Here is a 21,734-nt window from a genome sequence, read left to right as displayed (position 1 = left end):
GTTGTCTGTGGTGATCCATGTTTCCGTCAGTGCCAAGAAGTCGAGGGACTGGAGGGAGGCATAGGCTGAGATGAACTCTGCCTTGTTGGCCGCAGATCGGCAGTTCCAGAGGCTACCGGAGACCTGGAACTCCACGTGGGTCGTGCGCGCTGGGACCACCAGATTAGGTGGCCGCGCCACGCGGTGTGGAGCGTTTGTATGGTCTGTGCAGAGAGGAGAGAACAGGGATAGACAGACACATAGTTGACAGGCTACACAAGAGGCTACGCTAATGCAAAGGAGATTGGAATGACAAGTGGACTACACGTCTCGAGTGTTCAGAAAGTTAAGCTTACGTAGCAAGAATCTTATTGACTAAAATGATTAAAATGATACAGTACTGCTGAAGTAGGCTAGCTGGCAGAGGCTGCGTTGTTGACTATGTAGGCTAGCTGGCATTGGCTGCGTTGTTGACACTACACTAATCAAGTCGTTCCGTTGAGTGTAATAGTTTCTACTGTGCTGCTATTCGGGGCTAGCTGGCTAGCTAGCAGTGTTGATTACGTTACGTTGCGTTAAAGGAACGACAATAGCTGGCTAGCTAACCTAGGAAATCGCTCTAGACTACACAATTATCTTTGATACAAAGACGGCTATGTAGCTAGCTATGTAGCTAGCTACGATCAAACAAATCAAGCCGTTGTACTGTAATGAAATGAAATGAAAAATGTGATACTACCTGTGGAGCGAAGCGAAATGCGACCGGATTGTTGAGTGCAGAAGTTCTGTTCGGTAGACGTTGGCTAGCTGTTGGCTAGCTAGCAGAGTCTCCTACGTTAAGGACGACAAATAGCTGGCTAGCTAACCTCGGTAAATTAAGATAATCACTCTAAAACTACACACTCTAAACTACACAATTATCTTGGAGACGAAGACAGCAAAGACAACTATGTAGCTAGCTAACACTACACTAATCAAGTCGTTCAGTTGAGTGTAATAGTATAGCTGCTAATCGGTAGACGGTGGACTAGCTAACGGTGGACGTTAGCTAGCTGGCTAGCTGCAGGGCAGTGTAGACTGCGTTAGGACGACCGAATACGATAATTACGCAATTATCTATGATACAAAGACGGCTATGTAGCTAGCTATGTAGCTAGCTACGATCAAACAAATCAAGCCGTTGTACTGTAATGAAATGAAATGAAAAATGTGATACTACCTGTGGAGCGAAGCGAAATGCGACCGGATTGTTGAGTGCAGAAGTTCTGTTCGGTAGACGTTGGCTAGCTGTTGGCTAGCTAGCAGAGTCTCCTACGTTAAGGACGACAAATAGCTGGCTAGCTAACCTCGGTAAATTAAGATAATCACTCTAAAACTACACACTCTAAACTACACAATTATCTTGGATACGAAGACAGCAAAGACAACTATGTAGCTAGCTAACACTACACTAATCAAGTCGTTCAGTTGAGTGTAATAGGCTAGCTGCAGGGCAGTGTAGACTGCGTTAGGACGACGAAATACGATAATTACGCAATTATCTATGATACAAAGACGGCTATGTAGCTAGCTAAGAAGAAATTGCTAAGATTAGACAAATCAAACCGTTGTACTATAATGAAATGTAATGTAATGTAATACTACCTGCGGACCGAGTGCAGATGCGACCGCTCGCTCCAGCCCTTAGCCGTGGTATATTGGCCATATACCACAAACCCCCGAGGTTCCTTATTGCTATTATAAACTGATTACCAACGTAATTGAAGCTGTAAAAATAAATGTTTTGTCATACCCGTGGTATATGGCCTGATATTCCACGGCTGTCAGCCAATCAGCATTCGGGGCAAGTACCACCCACTTTATAATATAGTTTAACACATGCTCTCCTTGTGAATCTTCACGATGTTGTACGTTTTATTTATTGATAAGATCCATGCTTATAATCATACTGATCATTGCTCACAGAAAATTGGCGAGAGCAAGGAAACAAAGACTGAAGCAAATATTTGCTATGTGATTACACAATGTAGCTGGCTAAATAGACGACTACACGAGCCGGAAATATGGCCGAGCTGTTCTCAGTTGAAGGGTTCTGAAATATTCTCTCTCGCTGAGTCGAGTTGTGACCGTGAATATTGTCATCCATCTCGGTGGAAACAACTTGGACACACAAGGGGACAGCCCTGGTGCGTCAGATGTGAGATGATTTGGAGGTAGTCCGCATGTCCCCTGGGAGAATGGTGAGCTACTCTGACATCAAACAGTGGAAGATTTGCATGTTCCTCCGTGGCAGGCGCATGCCCACAATCCACCACTTTGCGTTAAATCACTGTGTCCCTGGGCAGTACCAATAGGGCAGGGTTTCCCAAACTCGGTCCTGGGGCTCCTCCTGGGTTCACGTTTTGGTTTTTGCTCTAGCTCTACACAGCTGATGAAAATAATCAAAGCTTGATGATGAGTTGGTTATTTGAATCAGCTGTGTAGTGCTAGGGCAAAACCCCCAAATGTGCGCCCAGTGGTACCCATGTTAACAACCATTCCTGAACCTGACTCCAAAAACAAGCCACCGATGGACAGTACCAAAATAGATACTCTATTGATTCTGTTCAATGCCCCATATACTGAGCATTCTTTTTGTAGCGGGAATCTTATATAATAGCTTAAATTGAAAAGAAAGGATTGATGCTTCAATTGTTACTTTGTATATTACTTCAATAAATCTGATGCCATGGTATTGGGATATCGAAAATCTGTTCCCAACTATCTTGAATTTTATACGGTGTAGTTGTCAACCCTCTTGACCATAAGTGAAACTGATACATGTTACTATTTATATCGGTCATTTTAAGCCCTTTACGATTAATTCATTCCTTTCTCTTTTAAGTAATTTTCTTTCCATTTTTGTGGCAGAGCTGCGATGAACTGGTTATAATTTTGTAATGAGCATACATGTCCTTATACCGTGATTAATTGCTTGTGTGACATAATTTGACCTTTGTTGTTTACAATGTCATTCATTAACATGATACCTTCCTTATACATTCTCTACAAGAAAATGTTTTTTCCTCTATCGGTACTTTCGAGATTTGACATTATTTGCTGTAATATAGCCTATGTTCTGCCTCTTCTGGAGGATAACATTTAAATAGTAGCCTACTCTGTTTGGCTTCATTTAAAAATGATACTTTAAACAGAGTTCCATTGTCAATCCACCAGAAATGGATGGTTTTAATTTGTATGACCGCAAAGAGAACCGTTTTGAAAATGGCTGTCTAGCACAGGTGGTTTGTGGCACCTTAATTGGGGTCAACAAGTGCTCAGCATATGTGGGGAACTCCTTCAAGACTGCTGGAAAAGCGTTCCAGGTGAAGCTGGTTGAGAGAATGCCAAGCGTGTTCAAAGCTGTCATCAAGGCAAAGTGTGGCTACTAAGAAGAATTTAAAATATATTTTATTATTTGTTTAACACTTTTTTGGTTACTACATGATTCCATATGTGTTATTTCATAGTTTTGATGTCTTCACTATTATTACACAATGTAGAAAATAGTAAAAATAATAATAAATGAAAAAACCTGGAATGACTAGGTGTGTCCAAACTTTTGACTGGTACTGTATTTAAATGAGATATTTCTGTATTTCACTTTCAATAAATTAGCAAACATTTCTAAAATCATGTTTTCACTGTCATTATGAGATATTGTGGGTAGATGGGTGAGATTCTTTTTTAATGCTTTGCTGGTGGTGAAATTAGCAAAGGGGGGGTGGGGGGATTGGACTGTGAGGTTACTTTTGCAAGGGTTGGAGACTCCCAATTGCTAACATGTATAGAGAGCAATAGTAATGATGTCTCTTTGTAGGGACTAACTCCATCATGGTTCTTTGAACAAAGCCTATGGTAAAATGTATTGTGTTTTTGTAGGGTTTTTAGATAAACGCTGAAAATACGTTTTGTGGTGAAGACAGGTTTGGGAGTTCTTATACGTTTTGTTCTATGAGATAATCTTCATCAGCTAATGTCACTTTTTACGATTTTTGAAGCATTTATGTAATTAAGAAAAGCATTTATGGACTATAAACATTATGTTACTCAACATAGAGTTTGTCTGAAATTACACTGAAGTTATTGTTTAGAAAGTATTTAGTATTTATTATGTATAAATAGCCCACACTTTAGACGAGGCCACGCAAAAAGACTTAACTGATGATTAGTAAATTTGTTTATAAAGACCTATATTACATACCTTATGTAATGGTCTTATGAATATTAGTGTAACGATGTGCGCTGAGAGTTGGGAAGCAAGTTCAGGGAGTGAGTGATTTAATCAATAAACGAAACATAATAGAAAACAAGAAACACAAACAACGCACAGACCAAACTGAAACAGAAACAATGATGCCTGGGGAAGGAACCGAAGCGAGTGACAAATATAGGGCAGGTAATCAGGGAGGTGATGGAGTCCATGTGAGTGTCACAACGCACTGATGACCGTAACGATGGTGACAGGGCTGCGCCATAACGAGCAGGCTGGTGACCTAGAAGCTGGAGAGGGAGCACACGTGACAGTTGCCCCTCCCTGACGCACGGCTCCAGACGCAGGACTCAGACCAAGATGACGATTCCGGGGATCAGGAGCAGACCGGTCACCTCTGCTAAGGAGCCGGAACCTGTCGACCTAGAGCACCAGAGATCTTATAATAAATCCCGCTGTGCCCTCTGACGAACCATCAAACAGGCAAAGTGCCAACACAGGACTAATATTAAATCGTACTACACCGGCTCCGACGCTCGTCAGATGTGGCAGGTCCTGCAAACTATTACAGACTACAAAGGGAAGCAGAGCCGCGAGCTGCCCAGTGACACAAGCCTACCAGACGAGCTAAATAACTTCTATGCTCACTTCGAGGCAAGTAACACTGAAACATGCACGAGAGCATCAGCTGTTCCGGACAACTGTGTGATCACGCTTTCCGCAGCCGATGTGAGTAAGACCTTCAAACAGGTCAACATTCACAAGGCCGCAGGGCCAGACAGATTACCAGGACGTGTTCTCAGAGCATGCGCTGACCAACTGGCAAGTGTCTTCACTGACCTTTTCAACCTCTCCCTGTCTGAGTCTGTAATTCCAACATGTTTCAAGCAGACCACCATAGTCCCTGTGCCCAAGAAAAACTAAGAGCCTGCCTAAATGACTACCGACCCGTAGTACTCATGTCTGCAGCACTCACCACACCAAAAGATCCACAGACTATGCATTCTCTATTGCACTCCACACTGCCCTGTCACACCTGGACAAAAGGAACACCTATGTGAGAATGCTATTCGTTGACTACAGCTCAGTGTTCAACACCATAGTGCCCTCAAAGCTCATCACTAAGCTAAGGACCCTGGGACTAAACACCTCCCTCTGTAACTGAATCCTGGATTTCATGATGGGCCGCCCACAGGTGGTAAGGGTAGGGGTGCGTGCTCAGCTCCTTCCTGTACTCCCTGTTCACTCATGACTGCACGGCCAGGCACTATTCCAACACCATCATTAAGTTTGCTGATGACACAACAGTGGTAGACCTGATCACCGACAACGATGAGACAGCCTATAGTGAGGAGGTCAGAGACCTGAACGTGTGGTGCAAGGACAACAACACCCACTCAACGTGATCAAGACAAAGGAGATGATTGTGGACTGCAGGAAAAGGAGGACCAAGCACGCCCCATTCTCATTGACGGGGCTGTAGTGGAGCAGGTTTCAAGATCCTTGGCGTCCACATCACCAACAAACTAACATGGTCCAAGCACACCAAGACAGTTGTGAAGAGGGCACGACAAAACCTATTCTCACTACCTGATATGGCAACTACTTGGCCTCTACCTGCAAGGCACTACAGAGGATAGTGCTTACGGCCCAGTACATCACCGGGGACAATCTTCCTGCCACCAAGGACCTCTATACCAGGCGGTGTCAGAGGAAGGCCCTAAAAATGGTCAAAGACTCCAGCCACCCCAGTTATAGACTGTTCTCTCTGCTACCACACGGCAAGCAGTAACGGAGCGCCAAGTCTAGGTCCAAGAGGCTCCTAAATAGCTTCTACCCCAAGCCATAAGACTCCTGAACAGCGCATCAAATGGCCTAATCACTTTGTCAACCACAACATGTTATAGACTGACTGTACAAAATATTATGAACATAGACTGATATAGACTGACCAGGTGAAGCTGCAATCCCTTATTAATTTCACTTGTTAAAACCATTTCATTCAGTGTAGATGAAGGGTAGGAGACAGGTTAACAGTCAGTCATATAGAATGTGATGTGTATAGTCCTACAACGTTATTGTGAGAGAATAATGTAAGAAAATCCAATGTTGAGAATGTATTTAGTCTGCCAAATAGTTGTCCGCTCTAAGCTACAAGATATCAGTGTAGTAAAATGATAAAAGCGTATAGGTCTGCCCATCATGAACAAGACAGATGAGAGAGAAAATATTTGAAAGAATTTTAAAAAGTTATTTTGGGACATGTATAGGCCTATTTCTTAAGATGAATTACAAGTAAAAAATCATATACCATGTAAACAGAGCCCAACCGTTGCCCAAAAATCAACCCATCAACAGTGTTATAGCTCTCCACATACTGTACTTTGAAACATTTCGTTATGAATCATTATACATTGTGGATTTTCACCTGCAGTTTAACAGAAATGCATTCAGTCATTGAACTACAAACTCAGTTGAAGACACACTATTGACGTTTAGTTGTGAATTGTTTACATCAAATTTTGACTTAATTTCTGGACAATATTAATGTCCATTTGGGGGACCACTTTTGGATCAAGAGCACCCCCAGAGGCACAAGTTCCATATATCCTCTTTAATTATTCTCATTACATGTGACCTAAGAAAGTATTCGGATCCGAAATCGGAATGTAAATGGATGGGCATAGGGACCCTGCAGATGCATTGTTCCTTGTGCATTCATCTTTTCTATGGTCTCTCCCCAATGTGTATAAACCCTGGATTGCTGATGCTTTGTAATGGCCAATGAGAGGCTTTGAAGCCACAGGCCGCCACATTGGCACATCCCAGAAAGAGCAGTCCTCCATAGGAATGAATGGAATTCTACAATATTTCAATAAAATGTTTCAAGGACACAATTTCATGTATTTAAGTAATTATTTGTTGCGGTGGGGGCAGTAACATTAACACTCTCAAAATATAAAATGTTAATGTTCAGTTCAATTAATATAATTTGCATGTATGCATTAAGGTGTCTGTAATAGAATATATTTGTCAAATGAAGGAGGAGTACCAAAATGGCTGTGCGATGGCTTCAAAGCAGCGCCCCCCTCTTAGTCATCTAAGGTTAATACATATTATGGTCTCCTCCTCTTCTATTAAATTGATTTGGACTGCATTTGCTTTAACAGTCTTGAAGTCAGCATGGACATGAATTTGTCAGCGCGTTGTGCTTTGGTTCTTTTTCTGTTGGCATTTGTAGATTTGAAAATTGTAACGGCTTTCTACTGGTGAAGGAGAGTCGGACCAAACTGCAGCGTGTAGATTTCGATCCATGTTTAATAAAACAACTTAACACGAATCAACACACAAACTCAACAAAACAATAAACGAAAACCGAAAACAGCCTATACATGTGTCTACAAACCTCTAACAAGGACATCAAGACACACAGGACAATCACCCACAATACAACCAAAGAATATGGCTGCCTAAATATGGTTCCCAATCAGAGACAACGGTAAACACCTGCCTCTGATTGAGAACCACTTCAGACAGCCATAGACTCTCCCAGAACACCCCACTAAGCTACAATCCCACTAAGCTACACACCACATACAAAAACCCATGTCACACCCTGGCCTGACCAAAACATAAAGAAAAACACAAAATACTTCGACCAGGGCGTGACAGAACCCCCCCCCCCCCCCAAGGTGCGGACTCCCAAACGCACCTCAAAACAACAGGGAGGGTCCGGGTGGGCGTCTGTCCATGGTGGCGGCTCCGGTGCGGGACGCGGACCCCACTCAAACACTGTCTTAGTCCCTCTTCCTCGCGTCCCTGGATAGTCCACCCTCGCCGCCGACCATGGCCTAGTAGTCCTCACCCAGAACCCCACTGGACTGAGGAGCAGATCGGGACGGAGGCAGCTCGGGACTGAGGGGAAGCTCGGGACTGAGAGAAAGCTCGAGAGTGAGAGAAAGCTCGAGAGTGAGAGAAAGGAAAGCTCAGGAGTGAGAGGAAGCTCAGGAGTGAGAGGAAGCTCAGGAGTGAGAGGAAGCTCAGGAGTGAGAGGAAGCTCAGGAGTGAGGAGTGAGAGGAAGCTCAGGAGTGAGAGGAAGCTCAGGCAGGTTGATGGATCTACCAGATCCTGGCTGGCTGGTGGTTCCGGCAGATCCTGGCTGACTGGCAGATCCTGGCTGACTAGCGGTTCTGGCAGATCCTGGATGACTGGCGGATCCTGGCTGACTGGCGGATCCTGGCTGACTGGCGGATCCGGCAGATCCTGGCCGACTGGCAGATCCTGGCTGACTGGCGGATCTGGCAGATCCTGGCTGACTGGCGGATCCTGGCTGACTGACGTATCCTGGCTGACAAGCGGATCTGGCAGATCCTGGCTGACTGGCGGATCCTGGCTGACTGGCGGATCCTGGCTGACTAGCGGTTCTGGCAGATCCTGGCTGACTGGCGGATCCTGGCTGACTGGCGGATCTGGCAGATCCTGGCTGACTGGCGGATCCTGGCTGACTGGCGGATCCTGGCTGACAAGCGGATCTGGCAGATCCTGGCTGACTGGCGGATCCTGGCTGACTAGCGGTTCTGGCAGATCCTGGCTGACTGGCGGATCCTGGCTGACTGGCGGATCCTGGCGGATCTGGCAGATCCTGGCTGACTGACGTATCCTGGCTGACAAGCGGATCTGGCAGATCCTGGCTGACTGGCGGATCCTGGCTGACTAGCGGTTCTGGTAGATCCTGGCTGACTGGCGGATCCTGGCTGACTGGCGGATCTGGCGGATCCTGGCTGACTGGCGGATCCTGGCTGACTGGCGGATCCTGGCCGACTGGCGGATCCTGGCCGACTGGCGGATCCTGGCCGACTGGCACTACTGGCAGATCCTGGCCGACTGGCACTTCTGGCGGATCCTGGCTGACTGATGGATCTAACTGATCCTGACAGACTGGCGGCGCTGGGCAGACTGGCGGCGCTGGGCAGACTGGCGGCGCTGGGCAGACTGGCGGCGCTGGGCAGACTGGCGGCGCTGGGCAGACTGGCGGCTCCTTGCAGACTGGCAGCTCCTTGCAGACTGGCAGCTCCTTGCAGACTGGCAGCTCCTTGCAGACTGACAGCTCCTTGCAGACTGACATCTCTGGCTGCTTCATGTTGACTGACAGCTCTGGCTGCTCCTTGCAGACTGGCTGCTCCATGCAGACTGGCAGCTCCTTGCAGACTGACAGCTCCTTGCAGACTGACAGCTCCTTGCAGACTGACAGCTCTGGCTGCTTCATGTTGACTGACAGCTCTGGCTGCTCCTTGCAGACTGGCTGCTCCATGCAGACTGGCAGCTCCTTGCAGACTGGCAGCTCCTTGCAGACTGGCAGCTCCTTGCAGACTGACATCTCTGGCTGCTTCATGTTGACTGACAGCTCTGGCTGCTCCTTGCCGACTGGCAGCTCTGGCTGCTCCATGTAGACTGACAGCTCTGGCTGCGCTGAACAGGCGGGAGACTCCGGCAGCGCTGTAGAGGAGAAAGGCTCTGGCTGCGCTAAACAGGCGAGGCGCACTGAAGGCCCGGTGCGTGGTGCTGGAACTGGTGGCACTGGATCGAGGACACGCACAGGAAGCCTGGTGCGGGGAGCTGCTACCGGAGGACTGGAGTGTGGAGGTGGCACAGGGCAGACTGGCGGCGGTGGGCAGACTGGCGGTGCTGGGCAGACGGGTAGCTCAGACGGCGCTGGGCAGACTGGAGAAAAAGGCTCTGGCAGCGCTGGACTGAGGAGTACTGGTGCCTCTGGAATGAGGGGCTCTGGCGCCTCTGGCATGAGGGGCGGTAGCTCTGACAGCGCCGGACAGGCGGGAAGCTCCGGCAGCGGCGCCGGACAGGCGGGAGGCTCCGGCAGCGGCGCCGGACAGGCGGGAGGCTCCGGCAGCGGCGCCGGACAGGCGGGACGCTCCGGCAGCGGCGCCGGACAGGCGGGAGGCTCCGGCAGCGGCGCCGGACAGGCGGGACGCTCCGGCAGCGGCGCCCGGACAGGCGGGACGCTCCGGCAGCGCTGGACAGGCGGGACGCACTGTAGGCCTGATGCGTGGTGCTGGCACTGGTATGCCGTGCATACTATGCCACGCCAACAGCTTTCTTTCTACTCTGTCCAACTACATCCTCCACACTCTCAGATTCAGCACTCTGCTTCGCCGACAGCTCCAATTCCATCCATGGCTCTGCCCAGGGTCCTTTTCCGTCAAGGATCTCCTCCCAAGTCCATTTATCCAAAGAGTGCAGCCTCTCCCACTGCTGCTGCTGCTTCTGTTGCTTCTCCTGCTGCTGCTGTTGCTCCTGCTGCACCTGTCGCTTCTCCTGTGGCTCCTGCCTGTTGACACGCTGCTTGGTCCTGTGGTGGGTGATTCTGTAACGGCTTTCTACTGGTGAAGGAGAGTCGGACCAAACTGCAGCGTGTAGATTTCGATCCATGTTTAATAAAACAACTTAACACACAAACTCAACAAAACAATAAACGAAACCCGAAAACAGCCTATACATGTGTCTACAACCCTCTAACAAGGACATCAAGACACACAGGACAATCACCCACAATACAACCAAAGAATATGGCTGCCTAAATATGGTTCCCAATCAGAGACAACGGTAAACACCTGCCTCTGATTGAGAACCACTTCAGACAGCCATAGACTCTCCCAGAACACCCCACTAAGCTACAATCCCACTAAGCTACACACCACATACAAAAACCCATGTCACACCCTGGCCTGACCAAAACATAAAGAAAAACACAAAATACTTTGACCAGGGCGTGACAAAATAGTCTCTGCTGCAGAACCGGGAGGCACATCTACAGGTGAGTTGTTCTAATTAGCCTACTTTGCATTATTTGTCATGAAACAAACTGTGACAATTTGATGATTTATTTTAAGAAGCCTGCTACACTTGACTTAGGTGTTAAAGCCTACCTAATTGGTTATAAACAATAGCCTATAATGGTGCATAGCCCCTTTGCAACCTATGTTGTTGCAACCTTACTAAGAAATACAAGCCAGCCATTATGACTTTGAAACAATCCAGCCTACCCTTGGCCATTTTACGCATACACTGTCAAATAAATTCTAGTTGTTTCAACAAATGATTATGAAGTAAGTGGTTCCAAAGCCTTTTTCAGTTTATTCAACTTCTAGATAAAAGTGTTACCTGAATTTAACATTTTTAGTTGGCCCAAACTTAGCTCCAACTTGAGAAAACGTATGCAACAATTCAGTCAACATATAATGATGTGTTTGTCAATTTGTCTCATATGTTCATTTAACTAGAAATGATTATTTCTGCATCTTAATAGCACTGTTTGTGTGTCTGTGTGTAACTAGCTGCACAGCCCATTTTAGTTAACATACAATGTTTTCAACCTACTTATTTGAACCAATAGATTGTGAGTGTTCAGAAGGCTGTCATGCATTTTCATGGGTGTTATGGGGGAAACATTGATGATGGGGGACAAATGTCTCCAAAACTATTAATTAGACACAAAATTACTTGGAGTATGGCCTACAAACTTTCCAGAGATGCAAATGCATATTTGTCAAATCCATCTCAACACAAATATGATAGAATTTCATAACTTGGTTCAGTCCAATTGTGTCTATGTTCATGTCTCTTTGTGGCAAGTTGGGTTCCCTGATATCTGCTCAAATTGTGTTGTCCCAAAGCAAAGCCTGGAGTGTGCCCTGTTAGACGATGGGGCATAGGGATATGTGCAGAGTTATGTTTCAATGACAGTGACTGCCCCAATGATGAAAAATGCTGCCACAATGGATGTGTGCATGACTGCATTGCACCTAACACAGGTAGGATATGGTCCCAGAGTGACAGATACACCCATCTATTGCATTCATTATCGCTGCATTACTTTGGAAACAAGAAAGATGGAGCTTGTAATGTACATTTCATACACATAGATCAATATATTTCACTTACACTCTCTATAGAGCTGAGACACTCAATTAAGAAGTCACATAATAGAAAGACTTCATTTGGAAGAGTCAGTGTAGGCTGACAAGTTGCTACCATAATCCTGTTTGTAATGGGGAAATGTAGGATCACTAAAGATCATATTTAGTTGAGAGTGATCAACAAAACATTTAGCGTATACAGTTTATGTTATACACAATGGTTCCAGTATCCTAGTTGTGACACTCAAGGTGTGGGTTGATGGTCACTAGACTTGATGCTGAATGTTATGGATTGTTCTCATATCTGTTGATAGTGATTGACGCCAGACTGGAGGTCCCAGTAGAAGGACCGAGGACACACTGATTATTCACTGTTGTATTGTACTGATGACATTCTGTGACCACTGTTTGATTCTGTAGCAGCTAACATTTATCGTAACGATCTCCACACAAATATTACAGATTTTCTGAAAATGGTTCAGTCCAATTTTGTCCGTGTTCATGTCTCTTTGTGGTAAGTTGGGTTCCCTGACATATCTGCTCAAATTATGTTGTCCCAAAGCAAAGCCTGGAGTGTGCCCTCGTAGACGATGGGGTTCAGGGACGTGTGCAGAGTTCTGTTCCAATGACAGTGACTGCCCCAATGATGAAAAATGCTGCCACAATGGATGTGGGCATAACTGCATTGCACCGTACACAGGTAGGATATGGTCCCAGAGTGACAGATACACCCATCTATTGCATTCATTATTGCTGCATTACTCTGGAAACAAGAAAGCTGGAGATTGTAATGTACATTTCATACACAGAGCAATATATTTCACATACACTCTCTTTAGAGCTGAGACACTCAATTAAGAAGATTTCTGAGAGCCATATATATATATATATATATATCATAAACATTTGTAATGGGGACATTTAAGACCAGTAAAGCTCATATTTAATTTAGAGTGATCAACACAATGTTTAGTATAGAGCTTCTGTAATACACATGATTTCCATTGTTCTTCTTGTGACATTCAAGGTGTGGGTTGATGGTCACTAGACTTCATGATAAATGTTATGGATTGTTCTCATATCTGTTGATAGTGATTGACGCCAGACTGGAGGTCCCAGTAGAAGGACCGAGGACACACTGATTATTCACTGTTGTATTGTATTGATGACATTGTGGAACACTGTGTGATTCTGTAGCAGCTGACAATGTCACCGCTTTCTGTTTTGACTTCCTACAAATGCAAATGCCTATTTATCGTAACCATCTCCTCACAAATATGACAGATTTTCAGAAAATGGTTCTGTCCAATTGTTTCCTATTCCTCCTGCTCTCTCACAGTGCCGATCCCCCCGAAGGCAGGTCAGTGCCCGCTGCTTCTGAATGTCGTGCCGTCACACAAGGGATGTGTCCGCGATGAGGACTGTCCTAAAGATGACAAATGCTGCATCTTTGACTCTGACGCCTTGTGTGTCCCACCTGACTTCAGTAAGAACCTGACTGGTTTACTAACAGTGTTCAGAAGGCTGCCTTGCGTTTTCATGGGTGTTATGGGGGAAACATTGATGATGGTGGCCAAATGTCTCCAAAACTAGACACAAAAATATTAGGGGTATACTCTGCAATCTTTTCACAAATACAAATTCCTATTTACCGTAACCATCTGCACACAAATATGACTGATTTCCAGAAAATGGTTCAGTCCAATTTTGTCTTTGTTCATGTCTCTTTGTGGTAAGTCGGGTTCCCTGACATGTCTGCTCAAATTGTGTTGTCCCAAAGCAAAGCCTGGAGTGTGCCCTCGTAGACGATGGGGCGTGGGGATGTGTGTGGAGTTCTGTTCCAATGACAGTGACTGCCCCAATAATGAAAAATGCTGCCACAATGGATGTGGGCATAACTGCATTGCACCGACACAGGTAGGATATGGTCCCAGAGTGACAGATACACACATCCACTGCATTCATTATTGCTGCATTACTCTGGAAACAAGAAAGCTGGGGCTTGTACATTTCATACACATAGATAGATATTTTTCACATACACTCTTTAGAGCTGAGACACTCAATTAAGAAGATTTTCACGATCCATGCAGGCCTTTAGAGTATATACCAATGTTATGCAACATCTATACACTCTGAGTATACCAAACTTTAGGAACACTTTCCTATTTTTGAGTTGCACCCCCTTTTGCCCTAAGAAAAGCCTCAATTCATCAGGGCATGGGGTCTACAAGGTGTTTAAAGCGTTCCATAGGGATGCTGGCCCATGTTGACTCTAATGCTTCTCACAGTTGTGTCATGTTGGCTGGATGTCCTTTGGTTGGTGGACCGTTGGCGGCAGGGTAGCCTAGTGGTTAGAGCGTCAGACTAGTAACCGAAAAAACGACTTCGTAAAAGGGGGAAATGGAGCGGTCTTCTGGTCAGACTCCGGAGACGGGCACATCGTGCACCACTCCCTAGCATTCTTCTCGCCAATGTCCAGTCTCTTGACAACAAGGTTGATGAAATCCGAGCAAGGGTAGCATTCCAGAGGGACATCAGAGACTGTAACGTTCTTTGCTTCACGGAAACATGGCTCACTGGAGAGACGCTATCGGAGTCGGTGCAACCAACTGGTTTCTCCACGCATCGCGCAGACAGAAACAAACATCTTTCTGGTAAGAAGAGGGGCGGGGGCGTATGCTTCATGGTTAACGTGACGTGGTGTGATCATAACAACATACAGGTACTCAAGTCCTTCTGTTCACCTGATTTAGAATTCCTCACAATCAAATGTCGACCGCATTATCTACCAAGGGAATTCTCTTCGATTATAATCACAGCCGTATATATTCCCCCCCAAGCAGACACATCGATGGCTCTGAACGAACTTTATTTGACTCTTTGCAAACTGGAATCCATTTATCCGGAGGCTGCATTCATTGTAGCTGGGGATTTTAACAAGGCTAATCTGAAAACAAGACTCCCTAAATTTGATCAGCATATCGATTGCGCAACCAGGGCTGGAAAAACCTTGGATCACTGCTATTCTAACTTCCGCGACGCATATAAGGCCCTGCCCCGCCCTCCTTTTGGAAAAGCTGACCACGACTCCATTTTGTTGATCCCTGCCTACAGACAGAAACTAAAACAAGAAGCTCCCGCGCTGAGGTCTGTTCAACGCTGGTCCGACCAATCTGATTCCACACTCCAAGACTGCTTCCATCACGTGGACTGGGATATGTTTCGTATTGCGTCAGACAACAACATTGACGAATACGCTGATTCGGTGAGCGAGTTCATTAGAACGTGCGTTGAAGATGTCGTTCCCATAGCAACGATTAAAACATTCCCAAACCAGAAACCGTGGATTGATGGCAGCATTCGCGTGAAACTGAAAGCCCGAACCACTGCTTTTAATCAGGGCAAGGTGACCGGAAACATGACCGAATACAAACAGTGTAACTATTCCCTCCGCAAGGCAATCAAACAAGCTAAGCGTCAGTATAGAGACAAAGTAGAATCTCAATTCAACGGCTCAGACACAAGAGGTATGTGGCAGGGTCTATAGTCAATCATGGATTACAAAAAGAAAACCAGCCCCATCACGGACCAGGATGTCTTGCTCCCAGGCAGACTAAATAACTTTTTTGCCCGCTTTGAGGACAATACAGTGCCACTGACACGGCCCGCAACTAAAACATGCGGACTCTCCTTCACTGCAGCCGGCCTGAGGAAAACATTTAAACGTGTCAACCCTCGCAAGGCTGCAGGCCCAGACGGCAGCCGCGCCCTCAGAGCATGCGCAGACCAGCTGGCTGGTGTGTTTACAGACATATTCAATCAATCCCTATCCCAGTCTGTTGTTCCCACATGCTTCAAGAGGGCCACCATTGTTCCTGTTCCCAAGAAAGCTAAGGTAACTGAGCTAAACGACTACCGCCCCGTAGCACTCACTTCCGTCATCATGAAGTGCTTTGAGAGACTAGTCAAGGACCATATCACCTCCACCCTACCTGACACCCTAGACCCACTCCAATTTGCTTACCGCCCAAATAGGTCCACAGACGATGCAATCTCAACCACACTGCACACTGCCCTAACCCATCTGGACAAGATGAATACCTATGTGAGAATGCTGTTCATCGACTACAGCTCGGCATTTAACACCATAGTGCCCTCCAAGCTCGTCATCAAGCTCGAGACCCTGGGTCTCAACCCCGCCCTGTGCAACTGGGTACTGGACTTTCTGACGGGCCGCCCCCAGGTGGTGAGGGTAGGCAACAACATTTCCACCCCGCTGATCCTCAACACTGGGGCCCCACAAGGGTGCGTTCTGAGCCCTCTCCTGTATTCCCTGTTCACCCACGACTGCGTAGCCACGCACGCCTCCAACTCAATCATCAAGTTTGCGGACGACACAACAGTGGTAGGCTTGATTACTAACAACAGGGAGGAGGTGAGGGCCCTCGGAGTGTGGTGTCAGGAAAATAACCTCACACTCAACGTCAACAAAACTAAGGAGATGATTGTGGACTTCAGGAAACAGCAGAGGGAACCCTATCCACATTGATGGAACAGTAGTGGAGAGGGTAGTAAGTTTTAAGTTCCTCGGCGTACACATCACAGACAAACTGAATTGGTCCACCCACACAGACAGCATCGTGAAGAAGGCGCAGCAGCGCCTCTTCAACCTCAGGAGGCTGAAGAAATTCGGCTTGTCACCAAAAGCACTCACAAACTTCTACAGATGCACAATCGAGAGCATCCTGTCGGGCTGTATCACCGCCTGGTACGGCTACTGCTCCGCCCACAACCGTATGGCTCTCCAGAGGGTAGTGAGGTCTGCACAACGCATCACCGGGGGCAAACTACCTGCCCTCCAGGACACCTACACCACCCGATGTCACAGGAAGGCCATAAAGATCATCAAGGACAACAACCACCCGAGCCACTGCCTGTTCACCCCGCTATCATCCAGAAGGCGAGGTCAGTACAGGTGCATCAAAGCTGGGCCCGAGAGACTGAAAAACAGCTTCTATCACAAGGCCATCAGACTGGTAAACAGCCACCACTAACATTGAGTGACTGCTGCCAACACACTGACTCAACTCCAGCCACTTTAATAATGGGAATTGATGGGAAATGATGTAAAATTTATCACTAGCCACTTTAAACAATGCTACCTAATATAATGTTTACATACCCTACATTATTCATCTCATATGTATATGTATATACTGTACTCTATATCATCTACTGCATCTTTATGTAATACATGTATCACTAGCCACTTTAACTATGCCACTTTGTTTACATACTCATCTCATATGTATATACTGCACTCAATACCATCTACTGTATCTTGCCTATGCCGCTCTGTACCATCACTCATTAATATATCTTTATGTACATATTCTTTATCCCCTACAACTTGTGTCTGTCTATAAGGTAGTAGTTTTGGAATTGTTAGCTAGATTACTTGTTGGTCATTACTGCATTGTCGGAAATAGAAGCACAAGCATTTCGCTACACTCGCATTAACATCTGCTAACCATGTGTATGTGACAAATAAAATGTGATTTGATTTGAAAGGTTGCAAGAGCAAATCCCTGAGCTGACAAGGTAAAAATCTGTCGTTAGGAACAAGGCAGTTAACCCACTGTTCCTAGGCCGTCATTGAAAATAAGATTTTTTTCTTAACTCACTTGCCTAGATAAATAAAAGTAAAATATTTCAGGGTAAAGGGATTTTGGGAATATCAGGCTGAGGCTTCAGAGGAGTAGCAACATACCTTTCTTAGGATACAGCAATTCATAGAACTTTAAGCTGACAATTTGTCAAGGGCCACCAACAAAATTCCAACTCATTGTAATAGTAAGACCTCAATGGAAAGAATCAGTGTACGGATGATTTCCAGTGTTCTACTTGTGACACTCAAGGTGTGGATTGATGGTCACTAGACTTGATGCTGAATGTTATGGATTGTTCTCATATCTGTTGATAGAGGTTCACGCCGGACTTGAGGTATAAGGGCCGAGGACACACTGATTATTCACTGTTATGTTGTATTGATGACATTCTGTGAACACTGTGTGATTCTGTAGCAGCTGACAGCCTGTTTGTTTTGACTTCCTACAAGCCTCTAGAGCTGGTGTTTACAGAACATTTGGTGCTGTCTGATTTGAATGTAAAGGGCATGGTCTCCAAGATGCCTTTCAGACATTGTCTATGCTTCTGTGCTGGAAGTGTCTCCCTGTTGCAGCTTGTAATAAGCTGGATATAATTATTTTCTAAATAAAAATAATTAATATTAACCAATCCACCTCTTTGGAGGACACAAATATTTTGGAGTTTTACAGCTTTTTTGCTGTATATTCATGTACACACATTTTACATATACATTTTATCTTTTATATTTAATTTATTTTACCTTTATTTAACCAGGCAAGTCAGTTAAGAACAAATTCTTATTTTCATATGGATATCGGCAGTGTATCAAATCAAAATCGGTAGTGTATCAAATACTTGTTCTCCCCACTGTACATGCACATACATTGTACATATACATTTTACATGTATCGATTTATTATGGATAGATTTGATTGACTTTATCTGCAACTGCTTTTCTCGATTGTTACCCTGGAAATTCCTATTACACGTATGTTTCTACTGTATAACTGACAACTTTTAATTTGTTACCATAGTGAAGCCCGGTCGCTGTGTCCTGCCCAACGGGACCTACATGTGTGCCGAGTACTGTTACAAAGATGGCCAGTGCCCCGAGGAACAGATGTGTTTCTGGATATGTTGATTCTATGCCTGCAGTGAGCCATTGAAGCTTTATTGGAAATTCTTATTAGTTTTAAGAAATAAGTAGAAAATACAAATCATTACATGTACAATTATGTCTATGAAAACTGATGATTTTATGCAATAATAAATATGAAAAATGATCATAGCTTTTATGGAAACTGGACAATTTTCATGGGCAGTATGTGAATTGACAAACTCAATGTGGACTGCTGAATTTGAATAAAACAAGATTTTGAACACCTGTGCTTGGTTTTTTAGGGGGTTATTTGAGACTCGTGTGGTGCTCATGTGAATATCCTTCATTTTCCGGCTTCAGACCAATGCCTGTTCTCAGTTTAAACATTGTTTTTTGGTTTTAATTTCAATGGTTTTTACACCGGAAGGTGATCGTGCAACCTTATTATAGAACATTATAATTAAGCAAAAATGCACAAGGAGGTTTGGTATACGGCCAATATACCATGCTAAGGACTGTTCTTAGCACGTCCCTTGACATACAGCCCTTAGCCGTGGTATATTGGCCATATACCACAAACCCCCGAGGTTCCTTATTGCTATTATAAACTGATTACCAACGTAATTGAAGCTGTAAAAATAAATGTTTTGTCATACCCGTGGTATATGGCCTGATATTCCACGGCTGTCAGCCAATCAGCATTCGGGGCAAGTACCACCCACTTTATAATATAGTTTAACACATGCTCTCCTTGTGAATCTTCACGATGTTGTACGTTTTATTTATTGATAAGATCCATGCTTATAATCATACTGATCATTGCTCACAGAAAATTGGCGAGAGCAAGGAAACAAAGACTGAAGCAAATATTTGCTATGTGATTACACAATGTAGCTGGCTAAATAGACGACTACACGAGCCGGAAATATGGCCGAGCTGTTCTCAGTTGAAGGGTTCTGAAATATTCTCTCTCGCTGAGTCGAGTTGTGACCGTGAATATCGTCATCCATCTCGGTGGAAACAACTTGGACACACAAGGGGACAGCCCTGGTGCGTCAGATGTGAGATGATTTGGAGGTAGTCCGCATGTCCCCTGGGACAATGGTGAGCTACTCTGACATCAAACAGTGGAAGATTTGCATGTTCCTCCGTGGCAGGCGCATGCCCACAATCCACCACTTTGCGTTAAATCACTGTGTCCCTGGGCAGTACCATAGGGCAGGGTTTCCCAAACTCGGTCCTGGGGCTCCTCCTGGGTTCACGTTTTGGTTTTTGCTCTAGCTCTACACAGCTGATGAAAATAATCAAAGCTTGATGATGAGTTGGTTATTTGAATCAGCTGTGTAGTGCTAGGGCAAAACCCCCAATTGTGCGCCCAGTGGTACCCATGTTAACAACCATTCCTGAACCTGACTCCAAAAACAAGCCACCGATGGACAGTACCAAAATAGATACTCTATTGATTCTGTTCAATGCCCCATATACTGAGCATTCTTTTTGTAGCGGGAATCTTATATAATAGCTTAAATTGAAAAGAAAGGATTGATGCTTCAATTGTTACTTTGTATATTACTTCAATAAATCTGATGCCATGGTATTGGGATATCGAAAATCTGTTCCCAACTATCTTGAATTTTATACGGTATAGTTGTCAACCCTCTTGACCATAAGTGAAACTGATACATGTTACGATTTATATCGGTCATTTTAAGCCCTTTACGATTAATTCATTCCTTTCTCTTTTAAGTAATTTTCTCTTCCATTTTTGTGGCAGAGCTGCGATGAACTGGTTATAATTTTGTAATGAGCATACATGTCCTTATACCGTGATTAATTGCTTGTGTGACATAATTTGACCTTTGTTGTTTATAATGTCATTCATTAACATGATACCTTCCTTATACATTCTCTACAAGAAAATGTTTTTTCCTCTATCGGTACTTTCGAGATTTGACATTATTTGCTGTAATATAGCCTATGTTCTGCCTCTTCTTTGAGGATAACATTTAAATAGTAGCCTACTCTGTTTGGCTTCATTTAAAAATGATACTTTAAACAGAGTTCCATTGTCAATCCACCAGAAATGGATGGTTTTAATTTGTATAACCGCAAAGAGAACCGTTTTGAAAATGGCTGTCTAGCACAGGTGGTTTGTGGCACCTTAATTGGGGCCAACAAGTGCTCAGCATATGTGGGGAACTCCTTCAAGACTGCTGGAAAAGCGTTCCAGGTGAAGCTGGTTGAGAGAATGCCAAGCGTGTGCAAAGCTGTCATCAAGGCAAAGTGTGGCTACTAAGAAGAATTTAAAATATATTTTTTTATTTGTTTAACACTTTTTTGGTTACTACATGATTCCATATGTGTTATTTCATAGTTTTGATGTCTTCACTATTATTACACAATGTAGAAAATAGTAAAAAATAATAATAATAAATGAAAAAACCTGGAATGACTAGGTGTGTCCAAACTTTTGACTGGTACTGTATTTAAATGGGTTATTTCTGTATTTCACTTTCAATAAATTAGCAAACATTTCTAAAATCATGTTTTCACTGTCATTATGAGATATTGTGGGTAGATGGGTGAGATTCTTTTTTAATGCTTTGCTGGTGGTGAAATTAGCAAAGGGGGGGTGGGGGGATTGGACTGTGAGGTTACTTTTGCAAGGGTTGGAGACTCCCAATTGCTAACATGTATAGAGAGCAATAGTAATGATGTCTCTTTGTAGGGACTAACTCCATCATGGTTCTTTGAACAAAGCCTATGGGAAAATGTATTGTGTTTTTGTAGGGTTTTTGGATAAACGCTGAAAATACG

The 21,734-nt window shown here is 44.7% G+C and overlaps 1 protein-coding gene across 1 annotated transcript; it reads left to right on the top strand.

Moving 5' to 3' along the window:
* Positions 1-7,420: 7,420 nt before the first annotated feature.
* On the top strand, positions 7,421-18,937 carry LOC135567661 (perlwapin-like). Its single transcript, XM_065014962.1, has 8 exons — positions 7,421-7,483; position 7,961; positions 11,032-11,064; positions 11,924-12,061; positions 12,729-12,866; positions 13,506-13,652; positions 13,947-14,083; positions 18,853-18,937. Exons 1-8 carry the CDS (start codon positions 7,421-7,423, stop codon positions 18,853-18,855), a joined length of 660 nt encoding a protein of 219 aa, XP_064871034.1. The 3' UTR covers positions 18,856-18,937.
* The last annotated feature ends 2,797 nt before the right edge of the window (positions 18,938-21,734 follow it).

Source organism: Oncorhynchus nerka, unplaced genomic scaffold (genome assembly GCF_034236695.1).
Source record: "Oncorhynchus nerka isolate Pitt River unplaced genomic scaffold, Oner_Uvic_2.0 unplaced_scaffold_1864, whole genome shotgun sequence".
NCBI classification, from domain to species: domain Eukaryota; kingdom Metazoa; phylum Chordata; class Actinopteri; order Salmoniformes; family Salmonidae; genus Oncorhynchus; species Oncorhynchus nerka.
Note: the sequence above shows the minus strand (reverse complement) of the source record. Positions and strands in the feature narration are given on the sequence as shown.